The sequence below is a fragment of the Apis cerana genome, linkage group LG8 (genome assembly GCF_029169275.1).
Source record: "Apis cerana isolate GH-2021 linkage group LG8, AcerK_1.0, whole genome shotgun sequence".
Classification (NCBI taxonomy): domain Eukaryota; kingdom Metazoa; phylum Arthropoda; class Insecta; order Hymenoptera; family Apidae; genus Apis; species Apis cerana.
In genome coordinates this window covers 5,255,208-5,280,660 of record NC_083859.1, presented here as the reverse complement: position 1 = coordinate 5,280,660, position 25,453 = coordinate 5,255,208, and the positions used below count along the sequence as shown (strand labels likewise).

General features: G+C 29.9%; 4 protein-coding genes across 13 annotated transcripts; 2 read left to right on the top strand and 2 right to left on the bottom strand.

Moving 5' to 3' along the window:
• Positions 1–142: 142 nt before the first annotated feature.
• LOC107995336 (uncharacterized) lies at positions 143–25,425 on the bottom strand. Of its 9 annotated transcripts, none has more exons than XM_062078269.1 (8): positions 25,120–25,425; positions 17,919–18,159; positions 15,305–15,477; positions 13,202–13,333; positions 7,388–7,487; positions 7,132–7,321; positions 2,921–3,002; positions 143–2,210 (listed from the first exon to the last, which is right to left on the bottom strand). In XM_062078269.1, exons 2-8 carry the CDS (start codon positions 18,022–18,024, stop codon positions 2,064–2,066), a joined length of 930 nt encoding a protein of 309 aa, XP_061934253.1. In that variant the 5' UTR covers positions 18,025–18,159; positions 25,120–25,425; the 3' UTR covers positions 143–2,063. The 9 variants fall into 9 exon arrangements, with proteins under 9 accessions (XP_061934253.1, XP_028521281.2, XP_061934252.1 ...); XM_028665480.2 differs by lacking the exon at positions 25,120–25,425 and adding an exon at positions 19,424–19,566; XM_062078268.1 differs by lacking the exon at positions 25,120–25,425 and adding an exon at positions 18,248–18,502 and having other exon boundaries at positions 7,132–7,339.
• On the top strand, positions 19,485–21,760 carry LOC107995338 (thioredoxin domain-containing protein). The gene is made up of 6 exons (XM_017052787.3): positions 19,485–19,621; positions 19,991–20,176; positions 20,239–20,377; positions 20,468–20,629; positions 20,747–20,872; positions 20,969–21,760. The coding sequence occupies exons 1-6, from the start codon at positions 19,492–19,494 to the stop codon at positions 21,114–21,116; spliced, it is 891 nt and encodes a 296-aa protein (XP_016908276.1). The 5' UTR covers positions 19,485–19,491; the 3' UTR covers positions 21,117–21,760.
• Positions 19,991–23,643, bottom strand: LOC107995335 (ELMO domain-containing protein 2). Its single transcript, XM_017052783.3, has 2 exons — positions 23,401–23,643; positions 19,991–22,859 (listed from the first exon to the last, which is right to left on the bottom strand). Exons 1-2 carry the CDS (start codon positions 23,442–23,444, stop codon positions 21,962–21,964), a joined length of 942 nt encoding a protein of 313 aa, XP_016908272.1. The 5' UTR covers positions 23,445–23,643; the 3' UTR covers positions 19,991–21,961.
• Positions 23,773–25,112, top strand: LOC107995334 (uncharacterized). Of its 2 annotated transcripts, none has more exons than XM_017052782.3 (3): positions 23,773–24,090; positions 24,188–24,402; positions 24,487–25,112. In XM_017052782.3, exons 1-3 carry the CDS (start codon positions 23,792–23,794, stop codon positions 24,936–24,938), a joined length of 966 nt encoding a protein of 321 aa, XP_016908271.1. In that variant the 5' UTR covers positions 23,773–23,791; the 3' UTR covers positions 24,939–25,112. The 2 variants fall into 2 exon arrangements, with proteins under 2 accessions (XP_016908271.1, XP_016908270.1); XM_017052781.3 differs by having other exon boundaries at positions 24,475–25,112.
• Positions 25,426–25,453: the final 28 nt, after the last annotated feature.

The following is a 25,453-nucleotide window of genomic DNA, read 5'->3' as shown; positions in this document are numbered from 1 at the left end:
AATTGAATTGAAGACGTCTATTGGGGGAGGGGCAATTTCTCCGTTTCACCTTTTAATTCAATAAGCGTTTAATAAGCGTAGTTGCGGGAATGGATGTTTGTTAGGAAAAGTTTAATATTTAATAAATAATTAGACGTATTCATTTTTATTTCGACGTTCGTTAAGAAAGGTTTTTCGTTTTATTTATAAATTATCAGATTTATCGATTTCTTATTTATTATATTTATTGGACGATGCTTTTTATATTAACGACAATTTCTAAATAGAAAATAATTTCACGGTATTAATTGTATCATTCGTCTCGATTATTTTCAATTATTAATGAACTCGAGGAAAATTCCAAACGCAAAAATTATATTTTAAAAAACGTTTAACTTATGAATATTATTCCTGAATGATTGAAATAATCGAAACGACGTTGATATAAAATCCGATTTGTACGGTATCAAGAGGTGTAAAGAAGTATTCGAAAGAGTACGAGGACAAAATTGGCAGGATATATCTGAAAGGAACACTTTACGCGGTATTACTTCTCGTCTTTTCTCCCTGAAAGGGAAACGAACGAAATTTGTAAGATATATCTCGCATTCGTTCCTTTAAACGCAATTCCATTGAATTTCAACGCGGCTCGAATAACGACGGTATTTGATGCCTAACTTTCAATTCGTAACTTGTCTCCTTGAAATACATATTATGAAATACTGCAGATGTTTGAATACCGTGTTCAAACGCACAGTCGCTTCGCCCCACTTAGCATGGCATGCGATATTGCAAACTGTTTTTCGTCCTCCCCCTCCCCCGCCTTTCCTCTTTCCACGCTCGCCTGTTGGTGTTCTCGCTCTTTGATACCGAAGTAACCAATAAAGATTTTAAGGATACCTGTGTTGGATCGACGGTTCTACTTTTCTTTTGATTATTTTCTATATAAGTCGATATCCCCTGGCACGAGGGAAACGCGTAAGAGAAGCGCACATACGAGCATATTTAAATTCACGTTCTTTGGCGTTCATGAAATTTAAAAATCATCGATCTCCAAGGGTAGGTAGTTCTTTCGAGATTACTCCTTTGAGGTCTGGTCAATCGTAGCGCGCCTCTACTTTATCAAACATCACCTCGCAGCCTTGATAGGCTTTCATGAAATTTAATACCTCACCCGACGCGTTCCCTCACTCGATTCGACGTGTATTACCACGTGAAAGCCATTCGTACTACTGATTTCTCTCTCCATATTTCTGTGGATACACGAAATCATCCTTCAAACTCTTATCGTCCCTCCAGACAGGACTCGTGATGAATTGGTATTATACATAGATATTCTTTTTCTACGTGGTGCATTCTTTTTACTTAAATAATATCGTATAATTTGAATATGTTAGAAAAATAAACGAAATAACGAATTCTGTTCCGATCAAAAGAGATCCATAAATTATATATAACGAATAATAAAAATCGAACGAGATTAATAAAAAATAAAAAGTTGTTAAGAGTACTCATTACGAATCCTTTAATTCATTTCTAATATAATTCTATCTAATTCGAACTATATATACATATATATATATAGATTAAAAAATTATAACAGTATATCTAGTAAACATAAAATATTCAAGTACTCTATTTTAGTTTCTCGAAAACTGGCATAATTGTTTAAACGCGTGTCCATAGAATTTCAATTATTAAAATTTAATGAATTTAATTTGCACACTACTTCACGTCATTATCTACACATTACGTTATCCATGGTATCCCTCTTCCCCTATTTCTTTCATCCTCAACAACTTCAATTGTTCCTGTAACGATCCTGTCACTTATCTATCCACCGCCAAGAGACGAATATTAACAATAATACACGGTAAATCCATTCAGCTAAAGGGAGAAACTCCCTTCTATCTCTTTCTATCGTCCCATTGTAGACCCGAGAAACTAGCATTATCTTTTATACCTAGTTGTCCGCCCTGTAACAATTCTTTTTCCCCAACGTAAAGAGATTTCTCCCGAGTTGCTCGATCGCGCGGGAAGAAAGTGGGAAATTCAGTTCTGATTTTCCGTGTGCGAGTGGAAATTCAATAGATGGCCGGACGGTAGAGAATGTTGTAGAGATTGTTACGATGGGCGTGATCTATGGGCGCTCCGTGACCCGGTCGGCCCCACAACTTTCTCCAAGTATCGAAGTGTCTGCGACAACTTTCCTGCTCCATCCTTCGCTCCTCCTGAAACGAAATTTCCACCATTTTACACATATAAACGCGCGCAAGATTGTTAGAGAATTAATCACTATTACTAAGAGATCCCCGAATTGATCGGAATTGATCGCGTGGATAATTAAGTGATTGGCAAAGGAATAAAAATTGATGTATCTAGCTCGTATTAAAATTTCGAATCAGCTAATGGAATTTATTATATTAATGGAACTGATGAATGAATGGATTATTTTTTTCTTTTTCTTTTTTTTGATTCGATGCTCTTTCATTTTTAAACGTAATTAATTTCTGTGTTTGCAATTTATTAGAGCGGAAAACGCGCAAGATGAAAGTTGATTAATTTGGATAGCGTAAATGTAATTGTAATTTAAAGTAATACTAATAATAATATCATTATTATATTTGTAATCTTTTGACTGAAAAATTAGGGCTATTTGAGATTTTCAACGTTTATCGCGTTTTTTAAAATTTGATACATTGGATCGATATTTATTTATTAAGGATTAAATTTTTATTAAATTTTCGATCACTATAATTCGAAAGACAATCTTTTCTTTCTAAAAAAGAATCAATGAAAAAAATTATTCTCAAAAAATTAGAATTTTAATAAATAGAAATAGAAAATTATTTTTTTGTATTTTTCTCTATGAGATGTTAAAAAAACTATATAAATATATATAATATATATATATATATATATATATATATCATACACTTACCAATGCCTTCTCCTCTTTTCGTCGCATTTGATCACAGAGTTCAGCGATGTACTCGCGATTTCCAACTTCTAACGTTCGCAAGCTGCATCGACAAAATCATCTTAAATAAACTTCACAAATTTTTATGCCATTTAACGCACATCACTTCGATTTCTGAATGCATCGAATCGAATAATCTCGGTCAAAATATAAAAGATCCGACATCGAAAGTGTCCTTATTTGTTATTTTGCGACTTAAAAACACAAATCGTTTTCATTAAGCGACAACTTCGCAATTTCGCAAACTGTATTGCGAAACATGTAATAAATATTATGTTACGGATATGATAATTATTTATATTCGAAAAGGACTCGCATGTCGAAAGAGAGCTCTTCTTTTTCTTTTCTCAAACATCCAATTAAACGATCGTCAAACGATCGCTCAAAAACAGCTGCGATGTACAATCGCGTGTAGCATCGATCAAATTGCGGTTTGTTTTATTAAAATTTTCAATGATGTTCGTATAAATATTTCGACGATAAATTTAAATTTTATCAGTTCAAATAACTTTGATTATGAAATTATATATATGAAATTTATAATAATATGAATATTTTAAAATCGTATTGTTCGCATCGAATATTCTTAAGCGCTACAATCAGGAATAAAATAATAAAATCAGCGTAGTCGAGATTAATACAATGTATCTAAATTTTATACAATTTATGTGAAGTAAATTATATATTAATGTTTCGTGTTAATACTATAGAAAGATCGATTGCAATTTTTTCCACGAATTTGAACAATTTTTGTGGAAAATAGACGAGATAAGATGCGTGCGCTAAAATTTGGTTATAAAAATTATATCACGTTAGGTTTAAAAGAAATCGATTATATTTATAAGACGTATAATCAAAGAAAATAATTTTTTTTCCAATCTCGAAAATTAATCCGCCAAAAATAATGCAGTTGTAGAAAAAAAGTAAAAAAAGAAAAAAAATAATGCCTCGACGACGAAATAAAACTGTTGTATAAGCAACTCTCTTCGAATAAAGAAAGACTCTTCTCAATTTTTCCGATAAACTTGTCGTGAATCTATAAAAGTTTCATCGACCCATTGCGTTTAGAAAGTTGGCAAATATCACGATGAAACGTGAAAACATGTTAAGCGAGACGTAAGAAGCAAGAAAAGTGTCTACAAAAACCACAAGGAACGATATCAGGACCTTTTCTTTTTCTTTTTTTTTTTTTTTTTACGACAATAATATACAGCAAACACCAACTACTTGTTACCAAGCTTCCACTTACGAGAGACTAACCCACCGCAATACAAACTTCTATGGTACTCGGAGAACTATTGCAATATTGTTTCTGAACCGTATTTCGCTTTTTACGAGAATATTATCCTAGTAGTAGTTTCGTATATCTTTTATCAATGTTCCTGAAGGAATAAAATTCGTGAAAAAAATTTAACGAAACACCTCCGTTTCTCGTATTCAGGGAATAAAGAGGAAAGAAATGATAATATTTCTCAGTTTTTATTCGAATCATCCTTTTTCATTGTAATAGCCAATGATGAATAGTAAAATATTCCATGTATGAAGACAAATAAATGGTATATAAAAAAAATCATCTTTATACTTGAATAATACTTAACTTTCGCAAAATTATTTCATTGAAAAAAATAATTTCAAGAATTGAATTAATAGTAAGTTTTTTTTTTAGAATTAATCCTTACAGAACGGGAAGATCCGAAGCGTTAAGAAAGATTGTAAAAATCTATTCAAAGTTATCTTCAAAGATTCAGACGTGCATTTGAAATAATTCCTTGTAATTCTGTCTCGACAGATTTAAGTCTTCCAAACAAATAAGATAAGCGTGGTATTATATTGTGAGACACCTACATCACGACTTGTCGGGCGGTAATCTGCTGTAAGGTATTTGCTCTTTAATAGGTGGAAGACATTATACAAATAAAATTCTTCTTCCTTTCCGTATCGTCTAAATCCAAACAGTTTGCTTTTGCCTTTCCAATTTTTCATAAGGAAAAGGGAATCGAGCACAAATCGATCGTATAGATAAAACTTTTATACAAAACAAAAATATCTAAATCGAGTTGTTGTGGAATATCATGATTCTAATGAACTCTGATTGAAACGCAAGAGCGAATAAATTAATCAGAAGAAAATAAATAGAATCATCAAGTGGAAAGGATCATTATCTTATAGAGATGCTTTTATTCAAATCTTACCTTAACCTTATTTCTCAAATAAGAATGTAAAAGAACGAAAGGAGAAAGTGTTGAAATGGTTGGTGACCCTTTTCACGGAGGATCAAATTTTTAATCATTGAATTAACAAGAACGTGGTGTGAAAATAGGAGCAACGCATTGTTCCAACTTCCTTTTCTTTCACCAACAATATTTTTTCAAGAGGATCCCGTCGTTAAAAAAACACACAAGAAAAAAAAGAATTAGAAACAGAGCTCTTTAGAATTCACCTTTACACATTCCTCGTTATTTTCGCAAGGGGGAAGAATGAAAAGTAACGATCGATTATTTATAAAGATATACCCATTTCAAATTCATGTAACGAGATATACATGGCCTCGATCCTGTTTTCGTTTATTCCATAAAGCAGTCGATAATCAACGATGATTAATTGCCGCAGTGTTCCGCTGACGTCCAACCGTATTATAAACAACGTAACATCCCTGACGGCTGCTTCATACAAAATTCCATTAAACGCTATCAAAGTGTCTTGTTATACATTAGTCTCTCGGCGTTCCCCCTCTGTAATCGGTATAACGACGTCACGATAAAACAATATTCCTTGCGCTCTCCATTATTAGTAATGAGAACTCGAAATTAATTAACACGAAACTAAACTGAAACATTTCTAAAATTTTGCACGATCGAGACTGAAAATAAGGAACGAAAAGTTGCATATTTATTTGTTTTATCGGGAACAACGATCAATAAAATGTCAAAATGTCTCTCTCTCTCTCTCTCTCTGTCTCTTCTCTTTAATATTAATGAATCTTAAATAATTCAACGAACCCAATAATAACTTTCGATCGATTCGAACGAAGATCGGAAGATATAGAAGGATTGGAAGGAAATTTCCAAAGTTGAAAGATGAAAAATTCCAATTATCAATCGCCACTAATTCTCCAAGACGTATTAAAATTCTGGAAAGACAACAACCTCGGCTGTGAATTATCCCTCGAATGATCGCCCTTCTCCTCTTCGCGCTCGCCCCTTTTTTCGTAATTTTAAAAAAAAGATCTCGAAGATGAGAGAAGGGAAAGCAGTATCCCGAAGCGCGAGATGATTGGGAGGGACAATGCTCGGCGTGGCAGCCGTCATCGCCGATTTTTCACCGTGTAATTACCCGAACGCTTTCCGGGGAGAGAAAGTTACGAAGATATTGCAAGCGGAAAACTGTTGACGAGCGATACGAAGCGACAGATTGTAACGTTGACAAACATTCGGTAGGATGCTGCGGAGCAGCTGAAGTTCTCGGGGGCGAGAGAGAGTTCGGGTCAATGAGTTGATTACCTGTAATGTAGTTACATCCCTCGGGTAGCGTAACAACGCTAACCAGACTTGCACTGTAGGCTCATGCCTCGTCGCATTTTGATATGGTGTTGTCTTTCGACACGTCAAGATTGTACACGAGCAAGGGTCAATCGAATGGAATCTACAAAATCTACTAATTCTACAAAAGGGATAGCTTTATTGGCAGAATGAAGTGAAAAAGAATGGATGGAGATAGAGGTTTTCATCTTTTAACAACGATAATTAAATCGAATAGAGATTATAATCGTGATTTTATGGAATATCAAGGATAATTGTATTTTTGAAGAAAGAAAAAAGAAGTGAGAGAGAGCTTGGAACTGTAAATTCGATATTATTATGGATCTATTATCATCATATGGAATAAAATTCTGCATATACTTGTGCCGTTCTGTCTAATTTTTGATTATCTTTGTCAAATGCTTCGTATTTCACCCAAAATTTATTCAAAAGATTTTCGAGTTTAAAAGTATTTCATCTAAATTCATTTCACATCTTTTCCAAAATTCAAGAATAAAAGCAAAACCAAGAAGATATCTCACCTTTTCTCTAATAATACTCTTAGCACCAAAGAAAGAGAACCAAAAATCACTTATGCAAACGAAAAGTAATTCTTGAAAACAGCAATTTCAAGAATTTCACGATAATACGTACGAGTCTATTGTGCATCCAGGTCGAGTGGCGTCGGTGGCAATGTGACGAGCACCCTTCGATCGCGAGCAATAACGCCTGGTGGTTAAAAGGGGCACCAATTCCACGCCCCCGGTCAATTCGTACACTTGAACTTCCTCGTTGTAAGGATTTTTCGAATAGCTCTTCGCCAGCTGCATACCCGTGGCGACACCTAAGGGAACGAACCGAGCTGAGAAATCGGATATTCATCACCTCGACACGATTTCCACCGATTTACCTTCTGGTCGATCGTCAAAGAACTTGTTCATATCCGTGACCGGTAAAGGATTAACGTTCCTTCCGTGTAACCTCTCGATCGTCGAATCACTGGTCCATCCCTGAAACGATCGAAAGCGATAAAACTGAATGCTGCAACTTGCATGAACGGAATCGAGCTCGGTCGGGCAATTGCTATTCATTCGGTATTCACGTTGTTTTGCTTCGACTTGGTTCGATTTTCTAGGATCTAAGGAAGGCTCTGGCCTCTGTATATCGACGGTGCCATTTGTCTCTAAATTTTATGCATAATCTCGCGACCATTTCTCTACTTTTATGCGAGCTTTTTTATATTTCATTACTCACGGATTGTTGCAAGATTTTTAGCGACGCCGTCCCCTCGAGGCGATACAATTAATCCGAGAGGATAAAGCTTCCTGACAATAAAATTTTATATATATATATATATATACATTATGGGAGAGGGAAAAATTGGCGAACTCTTCGAGCCTAATAACTCATAATCGAATGACTTAATCTAAGATCGAACGAGCAGTTAAACAGTTTGTCGTCCGCGCTAAAAATCGATGAAACTGTAATTGAAATCGGTAGGTATATAATATTGATCTTGTTTAATCACGTTTTCGATATCGGGATCGAAAAAGAAAAATATGGAAGTTTCGCGGCTGAGAACTTGATTAAAAGCAAATACCTAAAATCGAGGACACGGGCGAAGGAGAAAGGACGAAAAGAGGATAAATCAAAGAGTAAATAACGAGAAGGGGAAGCAATAAAGTTGACGAGAGGAATCTATCATCGGATAATCAGTAATCGCTTGGCCAGACGCAACTTAACGTTCGTTGCTTCGTCCATTCATCAACATCATTCCGCTTAACTGGTTAGTTAGACTGTGCGAGGTTTATTACGGGGGAAAAACGTAAAACCCTCCATAAATCTAATCCTCCATGCCCTAGAAACAGATTCGAGCATCGGTAAGCAAAAGATAGATAAGTATAAAGAGAGAGAGAGATAACAACGGTGGATTCTGGGACGAAGCAAAGATTCGACGGTTGAAAAATCTTCGAGGAGGGGAATAGGAAAGAAGAGGAAAAACCAAGACGGGTTTACAGAGTTGAACGAGCTTAATAAGTTTCAGTTTAAATTTTAAGATTGTTTCGATTACGCAGTGACGTGGCATTTCCTCCGTTTCAGCGACGTTGATTAAAAATTAAGAGTTTTGGAGCTGCGTTGGAGAGAAAACCAAAGGAAAGGATCCACATTTGGCGGTAGATCTCCACGAAAACTCAACCACGGTTTCCTCGAAAGCGCGTTAATATAAACGCTAATTTCCACTTCAAACGTTGTTTACACCGTACATCCAACGTGCACGATGATATATTCGGTCCAAGGGGAAAAAATCTGGGACGATACGCGTCGTTGAATCCGTATCTACGAATTGAAGATTTAACCTGCGTGTCCGCCGACGCGCGGGTCAAAGATGAAAAGATCGCCGGGAATTTGAATTAAATCTTATTACAGTTTTCAGGATTCAGTCGGACGATTAACCTCTGCTAATCCGGTTCATGCATCCCGGATCTAAAAAGCAAAGGCGAATTTCGATCATAGTGTGTGCTATATATACATGTTGAAATTACACGTTGGAGAGTTGAATTTCCGGCGACGTTTCGATGCGTTTATGTACAAAGCCGTGAAGAACGTCCAGTCGACCTGAAAAAGTTCAGGCAGGCGAGAGACTTGGTGAGAGGCAACATGTTTAAGCGATCTCTTAAATAATATAAAGGAAACATGTTGTGAACGAACGTACTATAGGGAGATACGAAAGAATAACCAGAATTTGAATTGAACGTAATTTTCACGTAAATTGACACGTAATTTATGATTTTTGTTTGTAGCGAGTTAATTGGTTTCTCTGCTAAATTGCGAGCATGTTCTTTCTTTCTTTTTGGAAAAAATTCTGTTGAAGCTTCGAGTAAACCGAACTTTATTTTTATCAATCACGAGAGGAAATTGAAATAAAACTATAGGAATCGTTCATAATTCTTTATATAATTTTCTTTATATCTATTTTTCTAATCTAATGCCACAATACCACAATATTTTATAAATACAAAGTAATTATTATATCTTATTAAATATTATTAAAATCCTATAAAATCTTAAAATTTTAACTCTTCTTAGATTTATTATTGTGTCGTTTGCCAAGTATCAACTCGCTTTACGCGCGATTCCTCTTCCAAATTCTAGTTCTACTTTAGAATCTCTCTAGAATACGAATAAACAAATCCAAAAATTTGAGAACAAGCGAGTAATTCGAGAACAAGAAACGAAGCCTTCCTAACAAGCTGATCGCGGATCCTAATACCTAACGCATCAGGAAGTATGCGTACCATGGATTCGAGGAAGCGCACACCCAGCAACTTGGGATCCCTCCAAGGAACTCCACCCGGACCAGGTCGACCCCAGGGCCAGAGCGGTGCCAGCTAAGCACACGGCGTCATAGCATATTAAGCAGTTTCCAAGCTTCGTTTCCTACATCCACGAGTTGACTGTTCCGTGTTCAAGCACGTGCTTGAAATCATTCCACCCGGCGTATCCTAATATTCGAGACGAATTCACCACTTGAGCGCTAACAGAAACTTGAAACAACTCGATTGCCACTTTGTTTTCGTACTTTTGATTCACGCAAGTGTTGAATTTATCTCCCTGACTGCTTTATTTTTACCACTCATCGTTCAACTATCTTTTGAAGAAACTTTGTCCTCGTTCTCGTTCATTTCAAATGTTCAATTTGACTCATATTGCTAGAAAATTTTTTCTTCTTTCTTTTCAATTTTTTCCAATTTTCTTATGAATGTTCAAACGTTGAATTTACACCCCCGCACCGCAAGAAATATTTTTTTCTATCCTCGTTCGTTTTAGTTTCTGAAAAGAAACTTCGATTTTGATTTTTGTACGCGTGAATCTATTCGCGCAACATTTTACATCCTTATTCGTGTGAATACTTAATTTTCGAGATGAAACTTGGGATGGCCGGATTCGAAGTTTGACTAACATCGAATTCCCGAAACAAAGGGATGACGTTGCATCCAATTTTTCGTTGGAATTTTCTTCGAAAATTCTCTCGATATAAAGGTTTTCCGTATCTGCAAGAGAAATTGACTTTCTTGCTAGGATACCGATAGAAACGTTTCCAACTTTACGTGATCGGAGAACGATACGTCCAGAAAACGGGCAGAACACCTAACCATGTAGACATTCTTTCTTTATCGACGTTATTGCCGAGAAAAAAAACACGTTTCACGTTTACCGTACAAGGAAAGCCCATTAAAGAATTTCTCCAACGTATCCATCCATGAATCAAACTCCACTTATTTTAAAACGTTTGTAACATTGCTTTGTCATAATTATTCTGAATAAGATTTCTCCAAAGAGAAAAAGAAAGAAAGAGACCTCTTTCTTTCATCCTAACTGCGAACATTACGAACATTATTTCAAAAATGTAAAATAGAAATTTTGAAAACTTTGCAAACACATCTTTATACTTTTTACAAAAATAAATATTTCTCGAAAAGAATGTTTTAGTTCCTTTAATACGAGAAAATAAATATAAAGTATTTTTTCACTTCGAAAAAAAATTAATTAATTGGAAAAGTGAAGAAGATTTAATCATAAAACTGGAACGAATTTTAAATATGAAAGAAAATGCGAAGAAAATGGATAATTCCGTTTCCAGCGGATTCCTCAATGTATATGCTCAATTTGTACGATCTAATTTAAATTTATGCAAAATACACTGAGTAAAACTTTCACATCTACATCCTAATAAGCGAATTACCTTAATGATCGAAAATTATCCGTGGAAAAATCTTCTCGATGCTCGTTAACAAGTACATAAGAATATCGATATAAAGGCGATCAAAGTCATAAACGGGATGGCGAAGAGGGTTCGTGTACGAGCTTGAGATGTTAATGAAAGGCAATGTCGCTGATATGACGACGATATCACGACGGATTTTATCAACACAACCGCGACAACGAGTACTGTGATTAACCCCCAATATCTTGTCGTCATACCACTACCACCACTATCTTTTAATAGTATTAAAAGGATCTTTTTTTTTCATTTTTACATCATTTTTTAATATTTTATTTGCCATGAAATTAATTTTTAAAAAAAGAAAAAAAACGACTCCCTGAAAAATTATCAAAGCCTCAATTATTTTTAATCTTCGATTATTTTAATCTTCGTTAAACTTGAACTAGTAAAAATCAAGGATGAACAAAATATGCAATACGTAAATCGAAGATTATATCTTTGTACGAGACACAAGAGTCGCACACACTATATCATTTTTATCGTAACTTTGAATTGCAAATAATCTTTGTGAACTAGATCTCGAATCACGATCACGAACGTGCGATCGTTGTCTACTTGCGTCATTGGGAACATATCGAAGGCAAATGTTTGCATGCTTGTTATCCGAAAGCAGAAGTGAACGGTTCTTTACGATGATAATGGTTCTCGTGGCAGGATAATAAGGATTAGAACGACATCCTTTGCTAAGAATTGGCCGCTGTTTCTCCTCGAACAAAGGAATCCTAATTTTGCAAACAACTTTCGATCCAACCTTCCCATTTCCTTCCACTTATATTTGTATATAACGTCACGTCGAGGAATAATATTCTTAGATTTTCGTGCCCGGAATTTCGCGATCTCACTGTTCCTGCCTTCTCGCGTGGTTTTTTATTTTTTTTATTTTTTTTTTGATTTGGTGACCGGTACAAGTCACATATACAGGTTACTTTATGGAAATGAAACAAATTTCATTCAAGGTTTCGTGTGACATTGAATAATAGCACTTGAAATAAAAAGAGCGTACATTTTTATTAAAAATTAAACCAACTTGTGGATTTTATTTGCACGTGATTCTAATAATTTTTAATCAGAGGAAAATATTCGTGGAGAAACGAAATTAAAAAGTAAGGCAATACATTATATACGAATATTGGAATGTAAGAAAAGTAAGTGAATAAAAAATAAAATTTCATCGATATAAAAGTTTTAACTTTTGCTGAAATAGAAGATTGTGTAATCTTTGTAATTTTGATATTTGAAATTTATTTATAATCAACTATAATATAATCTAAAAGTGGTAATTTTGTTTGATAAAAGTTGAAGATAAATTAATTATCAACATTGCAACAAGAACTAATACTATATTAAATAAAAGTTCCAGATCGGAAATCATATTATTTCATATTTTTATATAAATTGAGAGTACATTTTAGAGAAATGTCGAATTATTAATATATTAATATATTATATATTATTATAAATGTATTAATAAAGAAATAGGAATCAATGAAATTAATTAAATTTGTTAATCTGATGTATCAAAATTAATTAATGAAGGATTAAATAATACGAATTAAAATTGAAATTAATTATTAATTCATATGAAATCGATTTATGGATTTTTATTTTAATACTATTGAATATATAACAATTTTAATAAAAAATAATTGCTATTATCGTGGATTTATATCGATCGATAAAAATCTATAATCCATCGGTCGAAAATGCAAATGTAAAAATAATAAATAAAAAGCACATAGCGAATAATCACGCAATAGATAAAAAAAGAACGTGATCTGACAGAAACAATCGAATTCGCATCAAATGTAATGAAAATTATATATGTATAAAATATCTATTTGTTCTTTAATATTTTTTTTTCTTTTTTATAAAAATTTCGAATTAATTTTGTCATTTAAATATACGTGTATATAATAGATAAATTCCTTAAAATTTTACCTGACCAAAATCGTGACACTTTGATAGTTCCAGAGGTTCTAAAGGGACGTTTTTCTTTCTAAGAGTTGCAGCACAAGGAGCACCACCACCTGGCTTACCCCAAGGCGAATAATTTTTCAAAAGTTGCTGCAGCTGCAAAAGAATAAGAAAGATTTGGTTATTGACTTGATTTTTTTATTTGATTCATTTTAAAAAATATTTTCTTATATTTATAATTTTTTTACAGATAAATCTTTTTACATTTATTTACAAGTTATTTATATATTAGACAGAGATATGCAATTAATATAAAAATAGTAAATATTATTTTCAAAAATTGATTTTTGTATTAAGAATGCTGTATCTACGTATCTATTCTACGGCTTCTACATGTCTGACTTTGCACGGATTATTTCTACTGCGCATTTATTGCGACCACATTGTCCATATAACTGTTTTAAAGAATGAATACCCGTGATTTACTTTCAAAACTCTACTTTTCACGCTTATCGAGATTTTTAAAATCAGGATTTTAAAAACTCGAAAGAAATTAAACTTTCCTTTTCTAAAGAATTATGGAATTAATATTAAAATTAATATAAAAAAATATACATAACAGATTTTCTTAAAATGTGCTTTCAATTATCATAACAAGCAAATGGAAAATTTAAAATCTTATTAATCTTCAATAAAAAATATTATTTAAATATCTAATTTAAATATCTCGTATGTAAATAATTTCAACGTTTAATATAATATTTTTAATATCTTTTTACATGAAATTTTACATCGAAATATTACACAGTTATGTAAGGGAAAAATTTTATGATGAAAATGTCTTTTCAAACAAAAAGAGAACGAGACATTTTAAATTCCTATTTTAAATTGGTTTTACCAAGAACATTTTCATTAAAACGTGAAATAATCCGTTTTGCAGAAAAATATGTTTTCTAATGCCAGAATTACAGATCACAAATTTTGAAATTCAAATTAACTCGTTACTACAATTCACGGATAAATTTATTATTAAATAAATTACTTCATCTTAATACCTACTCTTCTGACATTGACATGACATAATAATATTTTGAATTAAGATTCTTTTACGAATCTGAATATTTTAATCTTTGGATTTTATGAACTTTTATGTATGAATCTTTTACAAAATTATTCTTTACGATAAAAAAAAGCTTGACTTTATACAAACAAATATTCTTGATGCTTTTGCATAAAATGGATATTTACAACCTTTTTAAAACAAAATTACACTTTTAAAAAATATATTAATATATATTAATTTATAGATTAAAATAAAAAATTTTAAAAGAAAATTTAGATTTATAATTAAAACAATTATTATTTTTATTTCTTTTTAATTGTGAAAAACTATCTTTAGAATAAATTATGCTGTATATTAAACTGTTAAAGAGAAATGAAAGAAAATTTAGAATCGCAATTAAAATTATTATTTTCATCCTCTTTTAATTGTAATAAATTATACCTTTTTTTAATTAGATAGGGAGATCGACCTATAAATATAATTGTAAATATCACTTGACCCGTCATAATATATCGCGTCGTGAAATGTAATCCATACAAAAATGATGGATAAAAAATATAATTCGACCAACAAATATTAAAGGTACAAGCGAGTTCCATTAAAACTTGAAGAGAACATTTGCGCTCGTTAGTGAAATATTTCTTACAACTACCAAGATAGATACATGTGTATGTAGTAATTATAACGCGGCTACTAATGATACGGTTTACACAAATTAAAATTATAAAAAACCATTTTAGAATTCACATGTTTACGCTAAATCTCGTCGAAGAAAAAAATTTTCAATTTAAAATACTTGGACAACAATATGATCACTTGAAAGTCCTACGAATCTTTCACACGTACTCGTAAATTCACCAGTTATTGCAAGGCTTTCGAATAAACGCTGTGACAAGGGAAAAAAATAAGGTTTGTCGGCGACACGAAGGCCAGCATTGATCTTCATCCGATCAAGGACAACGACACGAAACGAAATAAACCTAAAGAGGGTCGTGGTCAGCAGCAAAGGCCACTGACGTAAACGATCCTCGAGCTTTCGTGTAACAATCATTTACGACGCATACTTCACGCTGTTCTCGGTGTTTTTGACGTTGCAACTCCTCCTTTCGTCGTTTCCACGTAGCAGTTCCCTCTTGAACAGTTCGCCGTTCTCGTTCCTTTCTTGCATCCTCCTCCACTTCCGGTAAGTACGTCGTCCTCGGGATATCCTGCGCCATTTCAGTCCCGCTATCTTCCTCTTAATAAAAGGATGAACAAATCATAAGCATCGCGTGTAAAGGAGCACGCATATACATAATACATGAGCATGCATCCTCTGATGAATCAAATAGATGCTCTTGAGAAGTGGTTAGGAAACGAATAAAAAATCCGATCCAATTGGATTTATTCGAAACTCCAATAGCTTAAGAATTCAATATGGTATTAAGATTGTAAATTAATTTTCGCTGGTAATTATCGTCCGATTGAATTTCATTGCCTCAAGTTTCTTATTAACAGAGTTAACCGATTAAAAATTGAACTCGTTTCTAATTGAAATCGTCTGATGAAACTTGAAAGAAACTGATCAGGAAACTGACGAATCGAAGGATGAAGAGCAATAAAAGGAAATCAATGAAATAAAAACTAAAAACTTCGTGTTCCACGACAAAGTATTTCGGTCTCGTTATCATCTATCGATTTAACAAGATATTCGACAGAAAATGCGGCATCAATCTGCACGGGATAATATATATACGATAATTTCACTCACGAAAAAATATCTCAATATCTGATATTATCTAATTTATATCTAATTATATTGTCCTTTCGTCAAGAAAACTTTGTATTCAGGAACGTATCGTATAAAGTTTCCGATTCTCATTCGTTTTGATTATCATTCATCATGATTTTAATTTCAATTGCTTGCTCACGTTTCTGATATTTTTCTCGAATATCTATTTTTAATAAAAAAAAATTCTACTTTTAAAATAAAAGACTGCAAATTAAGTATCTTTTAAAATTCAGAATTTAATATAGAAAATCAGGTTCAAAGATATGAAGATTTTTTTTAATAAAAAGTCTTATAATTATATATTTTAATAAACGCAATTTCATCTTTTTTCGTTTTTAAATGAGAAAAACATATTAATATAGACTTCAAATTATCATGTGTTATTCATTTTATTAAATTTTTCCGGATTTTGGAAAATGTAATTTAAATTTCAATTTTAAGAAATTTGCAATCCAATCTAAATTCCACTAGTTCTGAACATTGAGTGTCTAACATAAATTGTAGATTTTAGGATTACTGTAGATTAAGTCTAATTTTAAGTCTTAACATAGAATGATATGAAACTTAATTTTAAGTCTTCTAATGTATTTAAGATCGATATCCATGAAATATTTATATAACGGCCAATTTCAATATATTTTTCATTTGATATATTTTTTCCAAGGCACTTTTTTTACAATCTTTGTGCAATATGAAATTATCAATATGAAAATATAAAATAAGAAAACGAAAAACGATACATAAAAGATTCAATGATTGAATCATTTTATTCTCTAATATAATATAAAATGTATTTATCATGTAAAAAAATATATTAAGTAATTACAATTTTCATTTCATATTCCGTAAAATAAAAAATACAAAGAGAAAATACATACATGTTATATGTATCTAAATATTATTAAATTTTTAATTTCTTTTTGAAAATTAATTCTATTTGAAGTTCATACAAAAAGATAATAAAAACGTGAAAAATATAACAGGATATAAAAAAAGAAATGGTCAATTTGTTAAATATATAAATATATAATATAATATGTATATATTAATTAATTAAAAACAAAATGAAAAAACTTTGGGATATTTTTTTAATGATATTATTAAAATTATTCCATTTGGAAATAGAATTTCTATTATTCCTATATTTTTTTTTTTAATAATGAGATATTATAATCTCATACGGTATTTAAATTTTTATAATCTATTGAATCTCTCAATAAGAAAATCACAATAATTTTCATATTTAAATGAGCATAACATTTTTTGAATTAACATAGACAATTAAATCTTCCGAATAAAATGAATATGCTTTTCAAAACTGAGACCATTAAGCAGATAAAATTCTGCAACGTTGAACGTTTTATTTTTAAATATCCACACAAAATCGTTTCCCTTTTTCCTGAATTAAATATGGCGTGAATCTACATATATTCGATTCGAGATAACTGTTAAAAAATTAAATAGTTTTGAATAAAACATCGTGCATATGATTACCGATAACGTCACTAAGTTTTTCTACAAAAAAGTAAGAAGAAATTCCTCGTTTGTTGCGAAAAAAATATAATATTTATATACTACATATTATTTGTAATAATTACAAAAGAATTTCTATTTTAAACATTGAATAATCATTAAAAAAAGAAAAGTAATAATTATATTCCTAAATATTCAATGCATGTTCATTGATTTGTAAAGTATACATGGTCCTCAATTAGGATTAAATTAAAATTAACATTCTTCTTTTTTAAAAGCCTCGTGCAGCGGTATTTTGCGAAAGGTAATATTTATACTCACGACGATGCAGAAGTTTTGCGTGTCGCGAAAACAAGAACCCGATCTTGATATGGGTAACAATAAGTCGCAAAAATACTTGGTAAACCGATTACATCCATACAAAAGTTGCTCACCTAACGATGAGAGCACGCGACTACCAACCACCCCGTGAATTCTTCCCAACGTCGCTTCGACGAAGTCAGCCACCCTGTACTGGTTACCGACGTCGATTCCGCACATACCAGCATATCCCCCTCGACATACATTGTTACTATATGCGTCACGATTTACGTCGTTACCATCTACCACTATACTACTCGACCTTCGACTTCTGATTCGTGACCAGGGCCGTGAAGATTCACGGAAGCTCCCCAACTAAAAAGATCGTAAAGATATTCAACGAGCAATATCTCAAAGTAAAAAGTTAAAATTTAAATGTACTCTTATCATGCCATCAACTTACTGGTTAATACTTGGAATAAAGTATGGGCATCATTATAGTTTGCCAAAAAATATATATATATTGTTATTATATCATTTATTTTGACAATTAATTTGCTTTGATCGAAAAATTTTTTACAATAAATTTGCTGGTTTAAAATTATCGCGCAATTTATTTTTGATTTCCATGTATACCGTTTTGCAACGTGGAATACGTCAATTACAAAACAGTGTACATACTGTACATACGTTAAATAGTTGATATCAATTCAGCAAGCGTTGCATGTTAGAGATAACTATCACGTGCTATTAACCTTCTACACATGTCATTGATCATCATATATAATGATCTTTTATACATGACTATTAAGTTAAAGATTATTTAACACATAATAATTAAGAAACGACTGAGTTGTTAAAAACGAAACATATTGAATATTGAATATTGAAAGATAACAAATTGAATATATTATAATTTTAAATGTATTTTTAAATATATTATACAATTATAAAATATTATATATTGAAATGATTGATTAATAAAACATTGAAAAATTTCATGTTTTCAATTTATTTTCATAAAATATTTATATGGAATTAATTATTCTATTTGTTAATTATTATTTTTTTAAACATACAAATGTAAAAATATATTATTCCTCTTAAAAAATATTTTTTTTTATATATTATATATATATTATTTTATCCTCAAAAAGAAATTTGAAAACATAAAAATTTTTTAAGAATATAAAGAACAAATAGCTAAAAATTTAAAAAAAAAGTCCTTAAAATAAAATAGTATGTAATAAAATACTAATAAACATCTTTTTTAAAAATCTCTCAAAAATGAAAAAATAATATGGATAAAGTTATGCATATAAAGCTATATGCAGAATTTGAATTTATGTTAACTATTTTTATTTAATAAAATAAATTAAAATATAAAATAAATACTATTATTTCTTATAATTTCTTTGGTATTTTAAAATCAGAAGATATTTTGAATATTTTGAATACATCTATGAAATATTATTTCAACATAAAAATTTTATAAATCTCAGAAAATATTATAAGTAATAGAATAATCAAATTGATTTTAGATTATTCACAGAAACATAGAAAATAAATGACAATTTCTGTGATTTAAAACAGTTACACCAGAAAATGAAATAAGATGAAGTAGAACATGAATGTTAACCTCTTTGACGTGTACGAGTTGTCCGTGAAAATATTCTATACAATATTGTTGATCTAATTCAATACGAAATGTTACGAATCATATTTTTCATCTTGATATGTAGTTTTGTTGACGTTTATTCTGCCAGTCTCGAAACAGTGAGTGATGAAGAGCTTATAAATCTCATAAAAACTGAAAAATATGTGGTCGTACTTTTCTGTGAGTTTTAATTTATGTATATATGTATATATACATATATATGTGTATATATATATATATGTATATATATATTTAAATTTATTCTTTCATCTAATTACAAAAATCTTTTAAATTATAATATATAATTTATAGAAAATTTTAAAATATAATATTTTATGAAAAATCAATGAAAAACCAATTTTATTAATTTTATATAATCTTAGCCTAACTTTCTGATTTTAAATTATTTTAAATTATAATTTAAATTTTTCTTCCTTCTTTTTTCATAGTATAAACTTTGTTTCATCATGATTTATATGTATATGTATATATATATATATATAAAATTATAATTTTATTAATTTGAATATATATCTCATATGTTTATAGCAAGCAAGGATTGTACGACATGTGATAACTATGAGAATGAATTGATTCATTTAAGGGAAGATTTGGTAAATTCATTGTCAAGCTGGGTTATAAAAGCTGTTGATAGTCAGTTGCTTCGTCTTTATAGTGCTGACAAAGAACCAGCACTTGTATTTTTCAGACATGGAATGCCTTTACTTTATGATGGTATACATATTAATAAAAAATATCTTCACTAACTTATAAATTTACATTTAATATTTTTTTAGGTCCATTAAATGATGAAGAAATTTTAACTATGTTTACTGAAAATAAAGAACCTACAGTAAAAGAATTAACAGATGATACTTTTGAACATTTAACTCAAGCAAGTAGTGGAGCTACAACTGGAGATTGGTTTGTTATGTTGTAGGTTTTAATTCTTCCTAATATTTTATATACTTTATTTTAAAGATATTTAATATATACATATATATATATATATTTTTTTTTAAATAGTTATAGTACAGATTGTGTGGAATGTGTTAGAATGATTGCAAGATGGGAAGCTGTAGGTGCAAAATTAAAGCAAAGGGTTAATGTAGCACGTATTGATAAATATACAACTGGAGCATCTACAGCAAGAAGATTTAATGTTTATAAAGCTCCTGAATTTATATTGTAAGTATCTAGTTTAAGAAATAAACAATAATAATAATATAAAAATCTACAATAATAAAAAGGATTAATAATATAATGATGTTACAATATTTAACATAATTTATTTTGTACTTGTAGATTTAGACATGGAAAAATGTATCGTTATCAGATTACAAAATATGATATTAACTCTTTTGTATCATTTGCAAAAGAATGGTATAAAAACGCACGTGCGGAATCTGTTCCTGTACCACAAAGCCCATTGTAAGTTTGAACACATTTATTAATAGATTCAGCCTTTTATAAGCAGATATTATTATAATTATTAAAATAATTCTGATTAAAAATTTTTATTTTTAGCGATGATCTCGTACAAATGATTGCAAATTTCCTTCGTGAAAATCCGTGGATAATGAAACTCGGTAGTATAACAATTGGTGTATTTATTATCATTTCTGTAGCTTCTAAATTTAGACGTAAAACTGAGATTCCACAAAAGAAGGACTAATTGTTTCATTTACCAAAGATATATATTATGGGTACTTTGTCAGCTATTAGCACTTATAATTTTATATAAAGCACAATACATATATATATATACATACATATATATATGTATATGTATATAAATTTTTTACTTAAAGACAACTTTTTATTTTTATATTTAACAAGTTACATAATCTTTTATTTTTCTAATTTTATTATATTTGATTAGTGCCCATAATATAGATAGAAGATAAAAATACGTCTATATTTCTAATAATTGCATTTTTTATTTCATATAAAACATGTGTAATAGTCATTGCAAATCTATCATTTTTTAAACAAATGTTTTACAATAAATACTTTTAAATGAAAATTATTGCTATTAAATACATGATAAAATATCTATTATATCATGGTATTTTTCTTCCCAGAAAAAAAATCTGAATTAATATAACAAAATACCTTATATATTATACACAGATCTATTTAAAAATTAAATAAAATTGAAAGTAACATATTTATTTGGATAAACGTTGTACTTTAACTTATTTTTGTTAAATAAAATTGAATGTAAACTGTTTCACATTCATTAGGTAACAATACATTTCCTTTATTAGTTTTTTATTGTAAGTAAAAAAATAAAGTAAAAATATGATATCAAATGTATTAAAATTCTTTGTATCTTTCTGTAACTTAATAATTTCAGAATAATTGTTTTGTTTTATGTCTTAATATCATCATAGTTCACAATAATGCTATTATTCGCTCACAAGACACTGTTTTACATATTATAGAAGTAGTTTTGTGCAATAGTATATTTACTGTGATCACGATTTAGTTTTATTAATTAAAAATATTTCATATATTTTAAACATTATCAACTGATATATTTATCCTAAAAATCATAGATGTGTCAGCTAATGCCATTCTGATACTATTTTCAAACTTTTCTTGTATACATGAAAATTCCATCATATTGCTTGGTTTTGAGTCAATCCAAAATCCATCAAATTCATAGAAAAGATAACTATAAAATTGGTGAAATGCACGAATTGTTGGAAAACCCTTTGAAGAATTATAAATATGAGTCTTAGCACTTCCATCCCTTAGTAATTTTAATGCCATACTTGTTAAATTTATGCCAACTATGGCAAATGCATAACCATAACGTGGATGTGTAGAATGCGATAATACATGTGTTGCAGCACTGGGATATTCCTGAGCAAAATAAACTAAATTTTCTAATCCCAAAATTCCCATTCCACGAAAATCAGTTTTTGGATCATCACCTTGAAAGCCAATATGTTGCCATTGTTTAGTAACTCTAGCATCTAGAGGCTCATATGGCATTAATAAATTCCATAACTTTAATAGTAATAACTCATGATCTGGATTATCAGCATCATAAGGCGTTCTCCTAAGCTCTTCACATTCCACACAAAGTTGTCTATAGCCCCAAATTAATTCTATACATTTACCAAATGATTTAGAAAAATCAGGATGAGCTGCTGGGTTTATTTTCTTAGTTACCAATACACTTTCAATAGCTTCCTTTACAATTTTTCGTTTTGCTTGGTTTGTAAATGCACATTGATCAGCAAGATCATTCAAGTAGATTAAAAGAGTTTTTATATTTGCATTTTTAGATAACTTAAGAGATTTTTCTACAGCTAGTGTTCTTGGTGCTCCAGAGAGTTCTCCATAACAAATTCTTTGAAGTTCGCACATTTGCGTTGTATGCCTTAATAACCATTTTATAACTGGTCTGAAATACGAGCACACTAGTGACCAGAGGTATACAAACATGTTTTTTGATAATAAAAAACCTTGATACAAAGGATATTTGCATAAATCCTTTTATATTTAAGTTCAAATTAACCTCTTTCCGTCATTATGTTTCAAAATATAAGTTTCTTTTATTAAATTTAAAAAATTTTGTCACTAATTTAAAAAGATTTTAATACAAAAAATCAACACTTTTGTATTTTAATAAATATATTTTCCTTCTTTCACTAGTATCATTAAAATCAATGCACATAACCTATACTAATATAACTAATATCTATGACAGAAAGTCTAATTTTAATTAATCGAAAATAATTTCATCTATTAAATTTATTTATAATCAATAAATATTTGATTTCTATCGCAAAAAAATTATTGATTTCTTTAAATACATGACTTTAATAAAGAAAAATCAATAATAACCTATTAAACTAGCATAGTATCGATACCAATGGTAGAAGAGGTCACTCACTACCGTCATCTTATATCAAAAATTTTACGTGTCTAAATAGCATACATACCTATTTTTTGGAATTTTAGATAATTTATGATTAGAAACAAGCATTATAAATATAGATAAAAAATGTACAAAAAGAAAATGTAAAAATAACTTCAACTTAAATACTTGTATCGTTCTTATAAAGCAATAGAAAGAATAGAAAATTATTTTCAATATTTTTATTTTTCACCTTAAATATTTATCCTTACTAATATACAATGTTTGTAAACATAAATGGAATTTTATTTTTTATAGTAATTTAAAAAGCATAATGAAGAAACAATATCATATCATAAAATGAAGTACGTAAAGAGAAATAACTTCAATCAATTAGATTTTTAAATAATCATCCATCTTTGATTAAAAAGTTTGTCAAATCGGTAATCTCAAGAAAGAACAAAGAAATTATCATAATGGAAAACGAACATTTGTCATCGACAGAAATTTCAACAGATTGTTCGAGCAATTCGGACAGCATACAAAATGTTGATAATCAATGCAAAGAAATATTGGATGAAGAACAGGGTAAAAAAGATTTAGCAGAAGCTGATTTAACATTAGATCTTGGAAGTGTGTTACCAAACTATGATCGCGTTTCTGAAAATGATGATTCGTTAGAGAAACTTTCAGCTGTTCTCGAACAACCAGAAGACTTGGTGATTTTAGAAGGTACACAATTAGCAGAGGATGATCAAGATGATAAAGATTTAAAGTATGTAATACTCTAATAAAGTATATAATATTTTCTTTTTTAATCAAAAAAAGAACAATTATATGTTGTATTATTGAATAATTTTCATAATTAATAGTTGTATTCTTCGGGAACGCATAGAATCTCTTAGTGAAGTGATGCAAAATTTAAAACAAGAATTAAAAAAGGAAATAGAACTTTGGAAGAAGGAAAGAGAAGAATTGCAACTCTTACGTGAAAAAGATGATGAATTGGCTTTGGAAGAAGCAACTGCAGCTGCACGTGCAGCTGCAGCAGCTTATGCAGCTGAATCACCATTATCTAACAATTTAGGTAATCTTTCTTAGAAGATAAAACATAAAATATTTTAAAAATATTCAAAGAATCGATTAATTTATGATACAGGAGATCTTTTAGATATTACTTCTGAGGATACGTTTAGAGAATTGACAATACTTGAATATGAAAAAAGGTTAGCTAAATATCAAGATGAATATTCCTTTAGTCAAGCAGAGAAACGATACAATGCTCGATGGAAAATGGTTGCAAACGCATATAAACAAAAATTGATGGAAGTAGAACGACTTTGTAACGAAGAATTGGAAAAGGTTAAAAAAAATGTGAATCATTTACAACCACTTAAAGAAATGATATCTCAATGGTATACTGACGAAGAAAATCATGGTGATTCAATCAAAAGAACTGATTTTGTTGCAAATACACAAAAAATCAATACTTTCAATGAAAATAATACGCGTAATAGTCACATATTTCAAAAGATCGATGCAGAAGTTAATATGGCGCCAGAAATATTCGTTGCTCGATTTAAATCCGATGATTTTACAAAAATGGATAAATTTTATGGATAATTATATTTTTTTTCATATCTATTGAAATATTATATTTTCACTATATATTTAATATATATTTACTTATATTATGTATGTGTAACATTTTAGAATTGTAAAAAAAATTAGCATAAATTTTAAATTTAAATTTTGGATAACATTTTAAGTGAATAAATTATTTATTACTAAAAAGTATACATACCTTTCGTTGCTTTATGAAAAAAGATTTTATCCTTGAAGAAAAATCTTAACACAATTATGTACAAATTATGTTCATTCTATTTTTTTTAATTGAATAAAATGAATATCAGAAGATAGTTGTAAAATTTTTGAAAAATTATGCAAACACAATGAAAGAATTTATAAAACTATAATTTTACAATAACTTTGAAGTAAATTAATTTAACTGAAATGAAATATAAACACTAAGATTTAATAATATATTGTTTAATTTGCAAAATAACCGTCCGGAGTACACTATTTGAAAGTATTTCCGCGCGTTCCTTTGTTCACTAACGAATATGGACTATTCCATT